The following is a 19,184-nucleotide window of genomic DNA, read 5'->3' as shown; positions in this document are numbered from 1 at the left end:
TGGGGTCTTTTGGGTCTAAATTATTGCCGTTTTTTAAATTCGATATAATAATATTATCTTCGCGATATGAGAATCGTGTCAATGGGGATGGGATGTGAAAATGACTTTTTCTTTTCTTCTTCTTTATTTTTTTTTTTTTTTTTCATTTTCTCATTCTCTTTGTTTGTTTTGGTTGGTCTTATCCGGAACTGCCTAGTACTACGAAAAATTCGTCAAAATACGAATTTTTGGCTCCAGCTACAGAGATGTATAGGTCTCTTTGACTCAATAAATCTCGTTGAGAAGGAAAGTCTAGCTTCTTAGAACCAATATTCAGGACTTTGGAGCATTTTTGGACCACGCTAAGACCAAATTATTCATTTCTGAAGCTATTTAAGCTGAATTTTTCTCTTTTTCCCCCTTGGAAGCTACGATTTTTAAAAATTTCAAGTTGGCAGTTCTGCTTATCTATATTTTGTTTTCAAACTTTCTTTTATTTTCTATTCTTTCTTTTTTCCTTTTCCTTTCTTTAGAAAAAATAATTCTTCATAATATTATGAGGAATTCTCTTCTCTACTTATAAGTATTTTTAAAAATTATAAACGTGTGGTATAATAATAACAATGATAATAATAAGAATAATGATAATAATAATATAATAATAATAATAATAATAATAATAATAATAATAATAATAATAATAATAATAATGATAATGATAATAATAATAATAATAATAATAATAATAATAATAATAATAATAATAATAATATTAATAAATAATAATAATAATAATAATAATAATAATAATAATAATAATAATATATATTAATAATAATAATAATAATAATAATAATAATAATAATAATAATAATAATAATGATAATGATAATTATAATAATGATAATAATAATAATAATAATAATAATAATAATAATAATAATAATAATAATAATAATAATAACGTTATTTATATAACTAGTACTCAACTTCCACATGTGCTCAGCGACACTTTACAAAATTCAATGGCATTAAAACATTCATTCTTTGACAATTTTGAGAATACATATGAAGAAACAAACACATACACATGCACACAAACTCAAGCACAGATACATTTGCATTCATACACGAACATACACACACATACTCACTAACATTAGTAACGTATTCTAACTAAAGACAAAAAAAAAAAAAAGAAAGAAAAAAAAAAGTTCAGTAATACAGTAGAAATTATCAATCTGAACTTAAGGCCAAAACTGGAATAAAATAAACTTAAAATTAAAATAAGATTTAAGGCTTATTCTGTGAGCGAAACTATTCGTAAGCTCTGGAACTTACTTACTTATCCGAACCAGCGACTACCTGAGCTCAAGCCCTTCGGTCTTGTGCCATGACGTAGAAGTTAGACGTCTTTTGTATTTCTTCCAGGTGACGACTATACAGTGTGTTACTGATGCTTGGATTTGGTGGGAGGAATGTGCATCTCAGGTCTTCAAGAGGTTGACATTCAAGCAAGTGGTGTCTTACTGTTTCGTTGGGGTGTTGACATAGGGGGCAGGTAAGCTCTGGAAAAAAGTTCTGTCTTAACTCATTCAATCCTACAGATTTTTGCTTCTTTTCAAAGTTGGGAAAAATGAGCATGCACATAGATAGTTTTATTCAACTACCATAATCATGCACAAATTGAAAACATTAGCTTTGATACTAGATCTACCCCTATAATTTGTCTCAGAAAAATGTAATAAATAGGCATGGAACAAGAACAGATTATGTGCCAGAGGTAAAAGTAACACGGGTAAAATACGGATATAATCGGTGTTAGGGTTGAGTGAGTTAAGGTTTAACTCCATATTGGATACACCTTACAAAATGTCTCCGTTCATATACGGTGCTATTTGGTTGATTTGATCGTCTATGGCTGTGACGGAATCAAACTTTTCACCTCAATTCAAATTTTTGACGATACCGTCCTCCAGACTAACAAACTGCTGGATTACCGATTTATAATTCATGTTGAAGTCCCAGGTTTGGGAGTTTTGCCAAGATGAGGTTCATTTGAATCGATCGATATTTGAAGGACGAGCTTTCTGGCCAAATTCTTAACTACAAGTTTTTTCCCCCGAATACGTCAGATAAAGATTTAAAGAGGCGAGAAGCCCGAGGGGATGAGGCATTCAATTCACACTCAGAGTTATAAATAACGATGTGAAATTGAATGTAAGCTTCAATTTAATATACGAAAATAGATAAAATGGACGTTTCAGGTTTCCCCTTCATCAACAAAGAAGGATGAATGAAACGTTACAGACAAATGTTCATTTGTCATTTGTTCATTTGTGTTTCATTCATCCAGTTTTGTTGATGAAGGGGAAACCAGAAATGTCCATCTGATCTGTTTTCGTATATTAAATTGACGTTTACATTAAATTTCACATAGTTATTTACTTCTTCGAGCTTCAAGCAGCAACATTTACATTACACACTCAGGGTTAGAGCGCCGTGCTTCTCCGGCTCTTCATTTCTGTTTTCCTTGAGCGAGAAATTTAACCCTTTTGGCCAGTATGATGACACGAACCATTTTACCCCTCCCCCACCGCCCCCCTAAAAAAAATAAAATAAAAAATAATTATGATGCTGCTGCACTGCGGCTGACGCCTGGGTTATTTCAGTCTTCGTTGGTAGTGGACCTTAAAGACTTATTTCTCCATGGCAATTTATGAATGTAGTTTTTGTTCAAATAAAATCAACTTGAAAATAAATTCAATTGAGGTGAAATCGACATTGTTCTCTCCAGTCAATATCATGACGTCATTTCTGGAAAGCTGTTAGTTTTAAGATTTCTATGATGACAAAATAGCGAACTTGAACAAGGCGGGGAAGACTGTGACAAAACGACCTCCGCCGACTGCACCGCCGTACGCTGGAAGATACATAATAGTCAAAAATTTGGCCAGAAAACTCTGCCTTCAAATATCGATCGATATAAATGACTCTCATCTTGGCAAAAACTCTCAAACCCAGGACTTCGCACTGACCAACAAATGACGTGTATGACCTCAAAAGAAAACAAAATCGTGAGCTGTATTCAATAGTTCAACTTATGGGATCATTTGATTCCTGGAGCTCTGACATCTCGCTGGGCCTTGCACCAATCTATAGATAGAACGAAGTTGACGTCACTCAGCTCTTTGTTATTATTAATTTGTCATCCATGTTCATGAGTAAAAGCCTTCAACAGTCATGACGTCACCTAACTCGTAATGACGCATAGTAACTTTGCAACTAGCTCTAAACTATCGGAACAATGGCGGACGTCCTTATGAAATACTTCTCCGACGAGCATAAAAGCGTATCCAGAGGAAAAAAAAAGATATTATACATCTGATCATGTTTTGACATTTACACATTCTGATCACAAGATATATGAAAAGTTCTAGTTAGCATTAAGAACAAAAAGTAAAATCGGTAAAATTATTATGTATAAACATTGTTAAGGGAAGTAATCCATTTAATATAAGTCGTAAACAGTTTTTCCATTGGAAAATATGGTTACTTCCCTTATTATTCTTCCATTTGATGCTAAGAGTTTAGGTAGATTTATGCTCACAACATCCACCAGCCGGATATAACGTACTGACACACAAAAACTATGTGTAGCCTTGAACGTTTATGGTCTAATTTATATAATTTATGAAAAGTAATCACCAAAATGCCTAAATTGAGCTTTTAAAATTAAATTTAGCTTTTTTATATAGCGCAATATCCACTAAATGTGCTCAAAGCGCTTTACAAGGGGTCCCTGGTCAACAGCAACATTTAACATGTAGGACGGGACATAACGCCTATTAGGCGATATTACGATTTTTCGGACAAAGACAACGCTGTTAACGGCCAGGTACTCATTTTACACCTGAGTACGGTGAGATAATGTGAGTAAAGAGTCTTTTCCAAGGACTCAACTATGCGCCGAGCGCGAGGCTCGAACCCATGACCTTCCGATCCGAAGGCGAGTGTCATGCCACTAGACCACATAGCCTATCTAAAGACACGAACAAAGAACTGAGTAACGCCCATTTCCGTCCTTTTGTGTTAATTCAATCAAGCACAATTTCCACCCTCTTGGGAAAAAGGAAAAACAAATAAATTAGTCCTTCAGAGCCACTAGGCTCATGGAGTCGGAGTTTATCCCGGTTTCTTTAGCTAGAAACGGACAATGACAATTGCTTGCTACCCTTTAGATAGGACGCTGGTCTATAGCAAAGTAATTTCCGTAGACCTAACAGACCCAGCTGCCCATTCACTGCTAGGTAGACAGGGGGAATCAGGAAAAGAACAAACTCGACTGCACCCGGGATAGATCTCGGTCTCCTTGCGTGTGAAGTGAGTGCTCTACCAACTGAGCTATCGGGACGCCAAATATCTTGGGACATGATTAGAAAATGTTCGAAAAATCCGAAGACTGGAAAAGAAAACATTCCGGATATTGGAATTAGTTCGAGGAAATAGATTCGGAGAATTTTTTTTTTAAGTTGAGCTTTTATAAAGCGCAATATCCACTAAACGTGCTAAAAGCGCTTTACAAAGGGTTCCTGGCCAAAACAACAATGCTTAATATGTAGCACAACACATGACGCCTGTTAGGCGATATCACATTTTTTTTTCTCCGACGGAGACAACGTTGTTAACTGCCAGGTACTAATTTTAAACATGAGTACGGTGAGAGAACGTGAGTAAAGAGCCTTTTTTCCAAGGACTCAACTATGCGTCGAGAGAGGCTCGAACCCAGGACATTCCGATCTTAAACGAGTGTCATGCCACTAGACCACATAGCCACACGTTAGAAAACCGTGTGTTGTTTTTGTCGTTGGCTCAAGAAGGGTTTTGACTCGCATGGAATCCAAAAAATGACGTCAAATTACCAGTCTTTTTGGGTTTCAGTGTCAGCGTAGCCATCGTTATGTTATAGCCTGATACTGAAACCCAAAAGGACTGGCAGTTTGACGTCGTTTTTTTTTTAGGTTTTTGCACCGCCTTGTGATTGTCGTTAGTAGAGCTCATGGAAACAAGTTATTTCATTGGTTGAACTATTGAATACAACTCACGATTTGTTTTCTTTTGTGGCAAAATACTGACATTTTGACGTCATTTTTTGGTCAGTATCAGGCCATAACTTTACGAAGGCCACGGTCAGGTTATAACATAATGATGACCACGGTCCATCTCAAAGCCTTCCTTGCCAATGTTTCGTCGGGTCTGCGCGTAGCCGTCGTAAACTTATAGCCTGACACTGACCAAAAAGTAACGTAAAAAGACATAGTCTTTGGCCACAAAAGAAAACAAATCGTGAGTTGTATTCAATAGTTTAACCAATGAGACCACTTGTTTCCATGAGCTCTACTAGTGACAAACCAATAGATGCTGCTCAAACCTTTTTAAAAAATGGTCAGACTATAAGTCCTAGAGGCTATAGATTGTATGCGCTTGGCTAAGAAGCTCATAACATTGCCATCCGGAAGTATAACGGACCAACACACAAAACTATGTGTAACCTTGAACGTTTACAGTCTGGTTGAATAAGTATAGTGAGCATTACTCATAAATGCGGATGGCAAAAAACAATAACAAAGGCATGAGTGACGTCATCTTCGATCTATCTATAGATAGAATGCGCTTGGCCAATGAGTTCACAACATTGCCATCCGGAAGTATAACGGACCAACACACAAACTCTGTGTAACCATGAACTTTTATAGTCTGGTTAATACAGTTTAGTGAGAGCAACTCACAAACGCGGATGGCAAAAACAATAACAAAAGCTTGAGTGACGTCATCTGCATACTATCTATATGTTAACGATGGCTGCGGTTTGCGAAACAGACATGCCCTTACCATTGTCAAATCCAAAAAAAAAAAAAACAACAACAAAATAACGCCCCCCCCCCCCCCCCCCCCATAAACAAACCCACGTAATATTCAGTTAATTAACAATTCACTTTATTTCAACTGATGTGATTTGAGTAACAATACAGAATCTGTATTGACAAATAACAACATGAGATCATGTCTTATTACTATCACAGTGTTGTTATTCAGATTTCATAATAATACCTCATTTTATTATAATATTTGTTTTCTAGTATGTTTGTCATCCTGTTTCTAAGACTGTGTGACGCATCATATCACAGATATAAACAGATGAAATGAATTCATTTTATTAATACATACATTCATACAATCATTCAATCATTCATTCATTTCATTTCATTAAGTAATTCATTCATTCATTAATTCCTTCATTCATTCATTTGTTCATTTATTGGTTATTTCATTCATTAATTCCTTTGCACATTCATTCATTCACTCTTTCATTCATCTATATGTTCATTCACCTGTATGTTCATTCATCTAAATATTCATTCATCTTTATTTTCATTCATCTATATGTTCATTGATCTTCATGTTCATTCATCAATTCATAAGAGGCGTGCCGATAGCCCCGTTGGTAGAGCTCACCCTTCACATACAAAGGGAATGAGATCAATCCCAGGTAAATCGAGATATTTCTCTGCCCTCTCCCCTTGTCTACCCAGTAGTGATTGGGTAGCTGGGTCTGTTAGATCTGGCGGAAGGTACTTTGAGTTAGAATAGCGTCTTATCCAATAAATGGTAGCAAGTAATTTCTCTTGTCCGTTTCACGCTAGAGAAATTGGAATAAATTCCGGCTCCATGAGCCCAATGGCTCTGAAGAATTATTTTAAAAATTTTCTTAATGTTATAAGTTATGCTTAAAAATCTAATTGTAAACATCAGGTTCGCATCGACATAATATTCACCGTTTTGAGACGCTAGGTCACATAAATATATTATTATTATTATGTGTGTTAGCGCAGTGAATTGGAGATGTAGATGAATCAAGGTCAAGGTCAATGACTGACGTCACTCTACACACTACACACAATGCAGGAAGTTATTATTATTATGGCACATAGTAATCAAACATTCTGAACGATTCACCAAGTTCAACGTGTTTTTTACGAGGCTTTGTTTCTTTTCTCACCAGCACACACACCATCACATGCAACAAGTAAGAAACAAACAAAACAAAAAATGAATAAAACATCTTTTTAAAAAAATAACAAAAAGGAACAAAATACCAAACACGAAACGTTTCGGGCTTAAAACCCTTCTTCAGCCAACGACAAAGTCAATAAAAATAAAGATTTTAAAAAAAGACAGACGGCAGAGAGAGAGAGAGAGAGAGAGAGAGAGAGAGAGAGAGAGAGAGAGAGAGAGAGAGAGAGAGAGAGAGGAGAGAGAGAGAGAGAGAGAAGAGAGAGATGAGAGAGAGAGAGAGGAGGGAGAGGAGAGAGAGAGAGAGAGTAGGAGAGAGAGAGAAGGGGAGGAGAGGAGAGAGAGAGAGAGAGAGAGAGAGAGAGAGAGAGAGAGAGACTTGGCAAGTACGACAGATACATCCAAGACTTTCTTTACATGAAGGCCGTGCCAAAAATATCTCTGTTCGATGTCTGCTTGTTAAATAATGTATAATTTATGTTATTTTTTTAAATTTCTGTTGCTGGCTGAAGTAGGGTTTTGAGTCCGAAACGTTCCGTGTTTGGTATTCTTTTATGTATTTATTTTTAGGCTGTTATTTTTATTTTTGTATTTTTATTTTTACAGTCCACAGCTTCTATCGGCTCGGCATCGCTTTGGCCTCATAATGCAACCAAATTTCATTTGCATAGAATGCCGGTCAAAGATCAAATTTAAGGAAAAGTGGTTTCTTTCTGGTCCGTCACGCTATCCGATTCCACATAAAATGACGTTATTATAATTTTTGTTCGTAAAAAAAAAAGACCAAGAAAAAAGCCCCAAAACAACCCCCCTTCCCCACTTAAAAAAAAAACAACAAAAATAAATAAATAAATAAATAAATCCAAAAATCCTGCGTAACGACCAAATACCAATTTCACACATTTTTGTTTAAAACCTTTTCTAATGACTCAACTTTGCTCTGCACCCAACGGGACTCGAACCAGGAATCTAGAACAGAAATGATCACACAGCTTGGATGGTCTCCCTTAGAAAACAGACGGATAGAGAACAAAGCTTAATTGTTACTTTCAACATTACAAACAAAATTCGGCCATCTCCACTGAATAACTAGACAAGCAACGATTTTCACGCATTCGAAGAAAAACCCACTCAAAAACATTAAAACACCAATCTACAAACTCAGACATCTTCAAATATTCATTTGCAACCCGCTCTATCAAAGACTGTCATGTGCTCTTCCCGAATCGTGTGTGAACACAACAGATTTAGAAACTTTCAAACGAAGGTTATCAAAAGACTTCAGCCTAAACACCACCAATGGCTGCAACATTCAACAACTCTCTCCACCCTCGAATACAAATACTCAACATTGAGTCGGCTTTGAGTAACATTCATATTCAGATTCAGATATTACTTATACAAAGTCACCGGGGATGAGCTATATTAACTTTCCATGTTCTCGAGGTCATTGGTCACATTGCAAAGTGTGCTCAAAATGACACACATTGTGAAAAAGTGTTCACAGTTTGAGAAATATCCAACGTCACAATTGGTCATTTTACTCAGCATGACTCGTGGTTATGTTTACAACTTTCCTACATAGCGCAGACAATTGAGAAATGTCCAATCGTTGCACAGCAACGAATCATGTGATCGATGACTAGGTTGGACGACAACATGAATATAGATCGCTCCCTTTGCGTGACCGGTTGTAACCAAATCTAGTTTCAATCTGATTCTTAATTGAAACGATGAAATCAAAGATGTCCCTTCACCAACTCATCCGGGGGAAAAATCAGAATTACAATAGAATCGATTACGGCTTATAATCGACGCAAAATTGATTAATATCGTAATTTGCTGTTGATTATCGATTCATAAGATTCGAGAATGATCTTTTCAGATGCCGAAACGAAGAAAAAACCCACACCTTCAACTTACTTTTAAAGAGCCGCTACCCGCAGAGTCGAAGATATTTCGAACACAATCGTCCACACCGCTACTGAAACTCCCACTCATATCCCCGTCTAATTCCTCCACACCGTTCCACCTGCCTCTCCCATTCCTCCTGAGTTTCCTCCTTTTCCTCCTGCTCTCGCTGAAATAACCACTATCCTCAACCCCACTCCCACTGCTGTTATCCTCTCCCTCTTCCTCCTCCCCCTCCTCATCTAAAATCTTCTTCATCTTTCTCCTCCACTTCCTCCTGCGTCTCATCCTTTCCTCCTCGTCACCACCTTCTCCCCCGTCACCTCCGTAAACCAATTCCTCCCCACCACTGCTACTATTACTACTGTATCCTTCCAAACATTCCTCCATTATGCTACTTGGTCTTTCAAGTTTACACTGCGCTTTCAACATCCGTTTTCTCCATCGTCTTCTCAACACCATGGCGACTGTACTAAGGGCTAAGGTACACAGACTTTCTTGTCCGTATGCCGATATGAGAACGGCGTCTTGAGTGTGGACACACGCCGTGAGGAACCGCCCAAGAGAGCAGAGATTGAGGAGAGCGATGGATCGGCGACTGGACACGGGGCTGACCGGAGCTCCTTGCTTGTGACATTGGTACATTAGAGTTATCTGTTGGAACAACGAGGAGATGGAAATAAAATTCAATGATAATAATAAATTATGCGGCGATGTGGTCTTGTGGTATGACACTCGCTTTCGGATCGGAAGGTCCTGGGTTCGAGCCTCGCTCGGCGCATAGTTGAGTCTTTGGGAAAGGCTCTTTATTCACATTCTCTCACCGTACTCAGGTGTAAAACGTTAACAGCATTGTATTTGTGGGAAAAAAAATTGTAACATTGCCTAACAGGCGTCATGTCTCGTTCTACATGTTACATGTTGCTGTTGGACAGGGTCCCTTTGTAAAGCGCTTTGAGTACGTTTGGTGGATCTTGCGCTATTCAAATGCTCTAGTTAAAAAGAAATTGTAAAGATAGGTATTGTTCAAAATTAATAAAGCAATGATGAGTACGTTCATCGGATAGAAATACTTAATATGTCTGACTGAATAGAGGGTGGAAGGAAATAAAATTAATGAGAATAATTAACAAAAATGTAATTAAGTTGCTCTGTGGTCTAATTGTAAGAATCTCGCCTTTGGATCAGTGAGTACAGGGTTCGAGTCCTACCTGCTTTGTGAGGCTCAAAATTGAGTCATGAGAAAAGGCTCTTTACTCACATTCTCTCACCACACTCGGGTGTAAAATGAGTACCCAGAGTCATTAACAGCGATGTCTCTGACAGAAAACCAAACTGTGGTAATATCGCCTCTAACAGGTGTCGTCATAATGATCCAAAATCATGACGTCACTTCCTCCTAACACCGTTTACAGCAATAAAAAAAAGAGTTAACATTTGGAAATCGGTATAAACCGACAGACCTCTCCGACCTATGCCGACAAGCAATCCTATATGTCTTGGCCAAAAATGGTTCAATGTTGTTCACCTGCTTGTCGGCATAGGTCGGAGAGGGAGGTCTGTCGGTTTATACCGATTTCCAAATGTTAACGTGACGTCTGCCCAGCAACCAGCAGCTTGGTTCTAAACAAAGAAAATCGGTACTTTTTATTCTTCCTGCTGGTAAGAAATTTTTCATATGTCATGAGATCAGAATGTATAAAAGTCAAAGCATGATCAGATTTATAAGGTTTTTCTCCTCTGGATACACTTTTATGCTTGTCGGAGACGTATTTCATAAGGGCGTCCGTCATTGTTCCGATAGTTTAGAATCAGTTACTAAGTTACTATGCGTCATTACGAGGGAAGTGACGTCACGACTTTTGCAGCCCATTCCGACTCACCTTTCTAACAACATCCATCGGAATGTTCAGCAGTTTGAGGAAGATGAGCAATTTGGTGGGGATGGCAGGGGTCAAGGACCCGACCATGACCGTCACATAGATCAAGGTGAAGGCCACGGATTGTCTGTGACGACCTTGGTGGATTAAATGGAGGTTGATGATGATGAGATAGAGGGCGATTTGGATCACACCCTCACCCCACGTGCTGGAAAGAGGGAGAAAAAAAAAGTATATTATTGATACTATACGTTTAGGTAAAATACTCACCACATCCGCCAGTCGGATACAAAGTGCCATCACTAAAAACGATGTGTACCGTTGAAGGTTTTTAGTCTGATTGATACAATTTAGTGAAAACAAATAACTGAGTGACGTCAAGTTCGTTCCTTCTAAACATAAATTATGGTCATATTATACTATGCATTTAGGTAAAATACTCATCACTGCCCGCCAAAACAATCGTAACAAATATATAAAGCTCTCGGTAACAATTAACATTTTATTATACGTTCTGTTGGGGAGCTTTAAAAAGGTTGAAATCCTAAATTAATTGACTTCATTCTAAAAATAGAACTCTAGGCAACTCGACCTTGTAAAATATAATATATATAGAACAGTCAAAGTAAAAAAAAACAATTAAGCCCTTTCGCAACGGCATTATTAGATACTATAGCCTAGGCATTCCATGAAGGAATATAGATAATCCATCAAACAAGATGTCTGATGTCAACAGGAATCACCTATGTTGTCACAATGAGATACTGTCGCCTAGGCATTCCATGAAGGAATATAGATAATCCATCAAACAAGATGTCTGATGTCAACAGGAATCACCCATGTTGTCACAGTGAGATACCGTCGCCTGGGCATTCCATGAAGGAATATAGATAATCCATCAAACAAGATGTCTGATGTCAACGGGAATCCCCCATGTTGTCACAGTGAGATACCGTAGCCTAGGCATTCCGTGAAGGAATATAGATAATCCATCAAACAAGATGTCTGATGTCAACAGGAATCCCCCATGTTGTCACAGTGAGATACCGTAGCCTAGGCATTCCATGAAGGAATATAGATAATCCATCAAACAAGATGTCTGATGTCAACAGGAATCGCCCATGTTGTCACAGTGAGATACCGTCGCCTAGGCATTCCATGAAGGAATATAGATAATCCATCAAACAAGATGTCTGATGTCAACAGGAATCACCCATGTTGTCACAGTGAGATCCCGTCGCCTAGGCATTCCATGAAGGAATATAGATAATCCATCAAACAGGATATCTGATGTCAACAGGAATCACCCATGTTGTTCAAAGTATAGAATACGAAATAAGGTATGTAAAATAAAACTGTTTATTCACCTGATTGGTAAATTCTTGTTCACGGCATAAGCGACATTGTTTGAAGCCATAAGCGCCATGATTCCAATACTGACAGGGTTGATAAAGGACGTGTCTTGTTTGTGTGTCAACATCTTGAATAACAGTGGGATCTGGGCTGGAAGGTAAACACAATTATTATTATTATTATTATTATTATTATTATTATTATTATTATTATTATTATTATTATTATTATTATTATTATTATTATTATTATTATTATTATTTATTATTATTTATTATTATTATTATATTCATTATTATTAATAATAATAATAATAATAATAATAATAAATAATAATAATAATAATAATAAATAATAATAATAATAATAATAATAATAATAATAATAAATAATAATAAATAATTAATCACTCATCATATCATCATCACATCATCATCATCATCATCATCATCTCATCATCATCTCATCATCATCATCATAATAGTAATAATAATAATAATAGTAATAATATAATAACAATAATAATAATAATAATAATAATAATAATAATAATAATAATAATAATAATAATAATAATAATAATAATAATATAATGATAATAATAAATAATAATAATAATAATAATAATAATAATAATAATAATAATAATAATAATAATAATAATAATAATAATAATAATAATAATAATCCATCCTCGTCTCTTTCACGCCATGTAATGATAAAGAGCCTGCCTGGAAATCCTGCTACTAAAATCAACATGTCACCTTATGATTCATTATATAACCTATTCATGGTTCGAACTCCGGAGGACTGGCGACACACTTCCAATGAGATTTGAACCGGAAAAGAGGAAGGTGTGACTTCACGACGCGTGGTTCCCGCCGCTCTAGATGGAATAAAGTTGACGTCATTCGGGTCTTTGCTATTGATTTTTGCCATCCACGTTTATGAGTAATTCTCACTAAACTGTATTAACCAGACTAAAAACGCTCGTTCAAGGTTACATATTGTTTTGTGTGTTGGTCCGTTATACTTCGGATGGGAATGTTGTGAGCTTCTTAGCCAAGCGCATACTATCTATCAAAAGATAGTTTGAAGATGACGTCACTCAGGTCTCTGTTATTGTTTTTTTGCCATCCGCTTTTATGAGTAATTCTCACTGAACTGTATTAACCCGACTATAAATGTTCATGGATACACATAGTTTTGTGTGTTGGTCCGTTATACTTCGGATGGCAATGTTGTGAGCTTCTTAGCCAAGTGCATACTATCTATCAAAAGATAGTTCGAAGATGACGTCACTCAGGTCCCTGTTATTGTTTTTTGCCATCCGCGTTTATGAGTAATGCTCACTGAACTGTATTAACCCGACTATAAATGTTCATGGATACACATAGTTTTGTGTGTTGGTCCGTTATACTTCGGATGGCAATGTTGTGAGCTTCTTAGCCAAGTGCATTCTATCTATCAAAAGATAGTTCGAAGATGACGTCATTCAGGTCCCTGTTATTGTTTTTTGCCATCCGCGTTTATGAGTAATGCTCACTGAACTGTATTAACTAGACTAAAAACGTTCAAGGTTACATATTGTTTTGTGTTTTGGTGCGTTATACTTCGGATGGCAATGTTGTGAGCTTCTTAGCCAAACGCATACTATCTATCTATAAATACTTACCCAGGGCAACGACTATGATGAGGAAATAGCCAAGGACAGCTGTGGCCAGATGGAACACACAACCGCCTGTTGGAGTGTACGAGAAGGGGGCGGGGAAGGGGGTAAAATTATATTAATAAAAAACGAATAGAAGTAATGAACTTGACGTCATTTATACATGGAGCAATATTCACTAAATTATGTTTAACTCGCTCAACCCTAACACCGACTATATCCGTAGTTTACCCAAGCTACTTTTACCCCATGCCTATTTATTACATTTTTCTGAGACAAATTATAGATAATTTGAAGATGACGTCACTCAGGTCTTTGTTATCGTTTTTTGCCATCCGCGTTTACGAGTAATGCTCACTGAACGGTATTAACCAGACTATAAACGTTCATGGATACACACAGTTTTGTGTGTTGGTTCGTTATACTTCCGGATGGCAATGTTATGAGCTTCTTAGCCAAGCGCATACTATCTATAGGCGAATTATCAAAGCTTATGTTTTTAGTTTTTACATGTTAATGATAGTTGAATAAAACTATCTATCCACATGCTCATTTTTAATACATTTTTTTCAATTTTGAAAAGTAGCAATAATCTCAAGGATTGAGTGAGTTAAAGCACTTGATGTACCAGGCTAACAGCAACAATGAATATATAGGTCAAGACATGACTGACGCCTGTTAGGCGATCTCACATTGATTCCAGACAGAGACTGTTCCGACTAGTTACTCATTTTACTGGAGATAAAGATAAAGGGAGTAGTTTTACTACTCATTTTACATCTGAGTCTGGTGACAGAATGTGAGAAAAGAGCCTAACCCCTTCCCCCCCCCCCCCCCAGGTCTCAACTATACGCTTTAAATAAATTGAGCTTTATATATCGCAATATCCAATAAATGTGCTCAAAGCGCTTTACAAGGGGTCAACAGCAACATTTAACATGTAGGACGGGACATGCCGCCTGTTAGGCGATATTACAATTTTTCGGACAAAGACAACGCTGTTAACGGCCAGGTACTCATTTTACACCTGAGTACGGTGAGAGAATGTGAGTAAAGAGCTTTTTCCAAGGACTCAACTATGCTCCGAGCGCGAGGCTCGAACCCACGACCTTCCGATCCGAAAGCGAGTGTCATACCACTTGACCACATAGCCGCAACTATGCGCCACTCAGAGCGTGACTTGAACCTTGGACCATCAGGTCCAAAGTGAGGTGAGTGTCATACTACAAGCCCACATAGCCGCAAATTAAATACACGGCGGCAAACAAGCAGAAACAAAATTTAAGTGTGGCTACGTGGCCTAGTGGTATGAAACTCGCTTTCGGGTCGGAAGGTCATGGGTTCGAGCCTCGCTCGGCGCATAGTTGAGTCCTTGGAGAAGGTTCTTTACTCACATTCTCTCACCGCACTCAGGTGTAAAATGAGTACCTGGCCATTAACAGAGTTGTCTCTGTCCGAAAAAAAAATTATAACATCGCCTGACAGGCGTCATGTCCCGTCCTAAATGTTAAATGTTGCTGTTTGCCAGGCACCCCCTGTAAAGCGCTTTGAGCACATTTAGTGGATATTACGCTATATAAAAGCTCAATTAAAAAAAAAAAATTAAAGTGTGATCAAGATGTTTAATATACGATTCATACACTCTTGTTTCTTAGAATTCCGGACATGTTCCCAACCGCTGTACGAGCTTGCGAGTGCGCGTTGGGAACAAAGTTCGAATCCCAAAAAGCAAGAGTGTAAAAAATATATTATTCTACCCTTCAATGAATTTTGATTTCGTCACGTTTGAATAAAAGACATGTTCAAGGAGACTCAAATAATACATACTTCTTTTTAAAGAATTTGATTTTTAGTGAAATTTAACGATTTATAATCTGACGTCACAAATTATTATGATAATGATAATGATAATGTTCTTTATTCATCCAAAAGGAAATTTTTTGTACAGACGTATAAAATGCCGACAATGATACATAAATTATAATAAACTTGATATCATTACGCGTTACTATTCAGGGAGAGGAGTGGAATAAAAGGAAATAAATAATTGTTAACTTTTAAAGCTAAACTTTATATAAATAGGGAATGATATTAGCGGAAGAGTAGCGTCCCTTGATTGGACTCACCTTACAGAGAGAACGTCAATTTGGTTTTGAAGTGTCTCAAGCCGCTTTCACCGGAAGCGAGGACGAGAGACGCATGCGCACTACCAACATGACGTTATCTCTCTAATAACTTTTCCGCCGGTGACGTCACAGACTATGTGTGACGTCCAATCAAGGGACGCTACTCTTCCGCTAATTTCATTCCCTATAATAAACTTGATGTCATTACGCGTTACTTAAGGGAGAGGGGTTTAGATTAAAAGGAACTAAATAATTATCAACTTTAAAAGCTAAACTTTATATAAATAGATCATTTCTAAGAATTAACGTCAGAATGAAAATGTTCGTGTCATTCGCTGCTTCAATGACCAATTCTAAATACGTGCTCTACCTACTGAGCCACCTGGAGTCCCCAGTAGAAATAAGACAAATAATAAACCATAAACGAAACCCAACAGTTTAAGTAAACGAAATTGAGCTTTTTATATAACACAATATCCACTAAACGTGCTTAAAGCGCTTTACTAGAGGTCCCTGGCCAACAGCAACACTTAACATTTAACGCGACATGACGCCTGTTAGCCGATATTACAATTTTTTTCGGACAGAGACAACGCTGTTGACGGCCAGGTACTCATTTTACACTACCTGAGTACGGTGAGAGAATGTGAGTAAAGAGCCTTTTCCAAGGACTCAACTATGCGCCGAGCGAGGCTCGAACCCAGGACCTTCCGACCCGAAAGCGAGTGTCATAGCACAAGACCACATAGCCGCACAAATTGAAATGTCTGCCTTGAATGCCATTGTGAAAATAACTCACCATCCCATTGGGGCCCTGTCATGCATTCCTTTCTTAGAATCAATTTGAACTGGGCGATCACGGCTGTGGACAAACTCATTCCTATGTAGATTTGTAAACGACACGGCACAATTCCTTGTTGGAAGTTCAATATAATAATATATTCAAGTCTATGGTGTGATACGTAGAAGAAGAAAAAATATAAGTTGAGATTTTGGAGTTTGTTGAATATTTATTATCCTCAGGAACGTGAAATACTGATGACAACAACAACAACAACAACACAATTCTATGTCTTCAGGAACAACAACAGATAAATAAATATTACACGGACTTGACGTCGGTTTTAACGTGGGTTTCGTCAACAAAAACAACTTTTCAACTTTCTCAGAATGTCACAAGGATGTAGAGCTAGTCTAAGTGTTATCCAAGATATGATGATGGTAATGATGAAAAACACAAAAATTGTACGACGAAAAAATAAACTGTGATAATGAATTGAAGGTAAATGTCGGATTTTCTAGCAATCACAAAATTAGAAATTGGAACTTATATTATTTCCCACGAAAAAAAAAAAAATCAATAACCAAAAATTTTGATTTCAAATTCGACTCGAATGAAACGAACTAAAACACTGGAAAGTTATTGATACGTCAGACAGACTGATTGAATTATTGATCATTTCCGATACAGGTATCGGTTTATATATCCATACTGATCGCAGACAGAATCCGATACACAGTGACACATCAAATCACATAGGGACTACGTGGTGTCTGGGCTGATATAATTAGCTTGTTAGAAATACCAATGTGGCAGGGACGTGTTGTTAATCATCCATCATACCAACTACTTATTGCTTGTTATAAATTGAGACAGAAGATAGATAAAATTATTATGTCGGCGGTCATACTGGGTTGCCAGATAAGTTTTGCCTAAAATGCCAAAGATGTCGTAAAACGCGTGTAAAACACGACACCGGAAAATGCCAAAAATGGCCAGCAAATTACATAGGCTATGTGGTCTCGTGATATGACACTCGCTTTCGGATCAGAAGGTCCTGTGTTCTAGCCTCGTTCGGTCCATAGTTGAGTCGTTGGAAAAAGCTCTTTACTCACATTTTCTCACCGTACTCAGGTGTGAAATGATTACCTGGTCTATATTAGCGGTGTCCCTGTCCGAAAAAAAAACTGTAATATCGCCTAACAGGCGTCATGTCCCGTCCTACATGTTAAGTATTGCTGTTTGCCATGGACCCCTTGTATTGCGCTTAGAGCATGTTTAGTTGATATTACGCTTTATAAAAAAAAAAGCTAAAAAAAAAAGAATAAAATTATAATAATAGTTGGAACGAAATCAACGTCATTCGGCTCTTTGTCATTCCATTTAGACAGTCATTTTAACGATACGTTCTCACTAAATTCTATATAAATCAGGAGGATATAAACGTTTAAGGTTACACATAGTTTTGTGTGTTCTTGGTACGTTACAGCCGACTGGCGGATGCTGTAGGTATTTTACCTAAACGCATAGCATCAATATATCAAACCGTGTAGGTACCAGTTTTTTTTTCTGCAAAATAAATGCACATTAAGTGGAAATAATTCTTTCTTTTCTTATTGCTCTGCCATGCCATGAGTAAATGCCATGATTGAATAAGAATTTAACTGAGCTAACAAGAGGATAATAAAAAAACTAAAGTACTTTGAAAAAAATTCCGCTCCCCTCCCCCCCCCCCCCCCCCCCCCTCCAACAAAAAAACAAAAAAACAAAAAAAAACAAACAAACAAACAAACAAACAAAAACCCCAACAAAAACATGTTTCCAAAATTGTCAAAATGCCAAACCCACTTTTTACATGCCAAACTTTAAAAACACGCCTGATTTATGAAATGGCCCAAACACGTCAAACTGGCAACCATGCAACCATCTCAAAAACAAAACACAAAAAGTGGTAGAGTGATATAGACTATAATATCTAGATAATGAGATATGAGCTGGTGATATAGATTAGAGGTTTTTGATTGGTCGATGATGAAGTATTTCAGTCGTATGATCTCAAGGAGTGATGGTGACCCTGTCTCTCAGTGTACCGCCATGACATTTATACAAACACACACCATATCAAATATGATACACACACACACACACCACACACACATATATATATATATATATATATATATATATATATATATATATATATATATATATAATTTATTTATAATCAAATTTTGTAATCTGCGTTGTCTACTGGTCAAAAATTTAAATGTCAAATATCTCAAAACAGAAATTTGACTTTTGTCCCACTTTGGGAACAAACTCTTCATATATATATAAATATATATGTGTGTGTGTGTGTGTGTGTGTGGTGTGTGTGTGTGTGTGTGTGTGTGTGACCGGCTGGTTAAGTC

At 37.0% G+C, this 19,184-nt stretch overlaps 1 protein-coding gene across 1 annotated transcript; it reads right to left on the bottom strand.

The window, feature by feature from the left end:
* Positions 1-5,954: 5,954 nt before the first annotated feature.
* On the bottom strand, positions 5,955-17,647 carry LOC144980755 (uncharacterized). Its single transcript, XM_078928528.1, has 5 exons — positions 16,792-17,647; positions 13,873-13,938; positions 12,212-12,347; positions 10,848-11,052; positions 5,955-9,618 (listed from the first exon to the last, which is right to left on the bottom strand). Exons 1-5 carry the CDS (start codon positions 16,868-16,870, stop codon positions 8,968-8,970), a joined length of 1,137 nt encoding a protein of 378 aa, XP_078784654.1. The 5' UTR covers positions 16,871-17,647; the 3' UTR covers positions 5,955-8,967.
* Positions 17,648-19,184: the final 1,537 nt, after the last annotated feature.

This window comes from Berghia stephanieae, chromosome 10, assembly GCF_034508935.2.
Source record: "Berghia stephanieae isolate SIO BIC M18660-M18661 chromosome 10, UCSD_Bste_1.3, whole genome shotgun sequence".
In the NCBI taxonomy this organism is placed as follows: Eukaryota; Metazoa; Mollusca; class Gastropoda; order Nudibranchia; family Aeolidiidae; genus Berghia; species Berghia stephanieae.
This window is presented reverse-complemented; position numbering and strand designations above follow the sequence as displayed.

Coding starts and splice junctions, on each gene's coding strand:
- LOC144980755 (XM_078928528.1), bottom strand. CDS start 16,870: ATGAGTTTGTCCACAGCCGTGATCGCCCAGTTCAAATTGATTCTAAGA. Junction 11,053..12,211: donor AACAAGAATTTACCAATCAG/GTGAATAAACAG, acceptor CCCTCTTTCCAG/CACGTGGGGTGAGGGTGTGA. Junction 9,619..10,847: donor CGATGGATGTTGTTAGAAAG/GTGAGTCGGAAT, acceptor TTGTTCCAACAG/ATAACTCTAATGTACCAATG.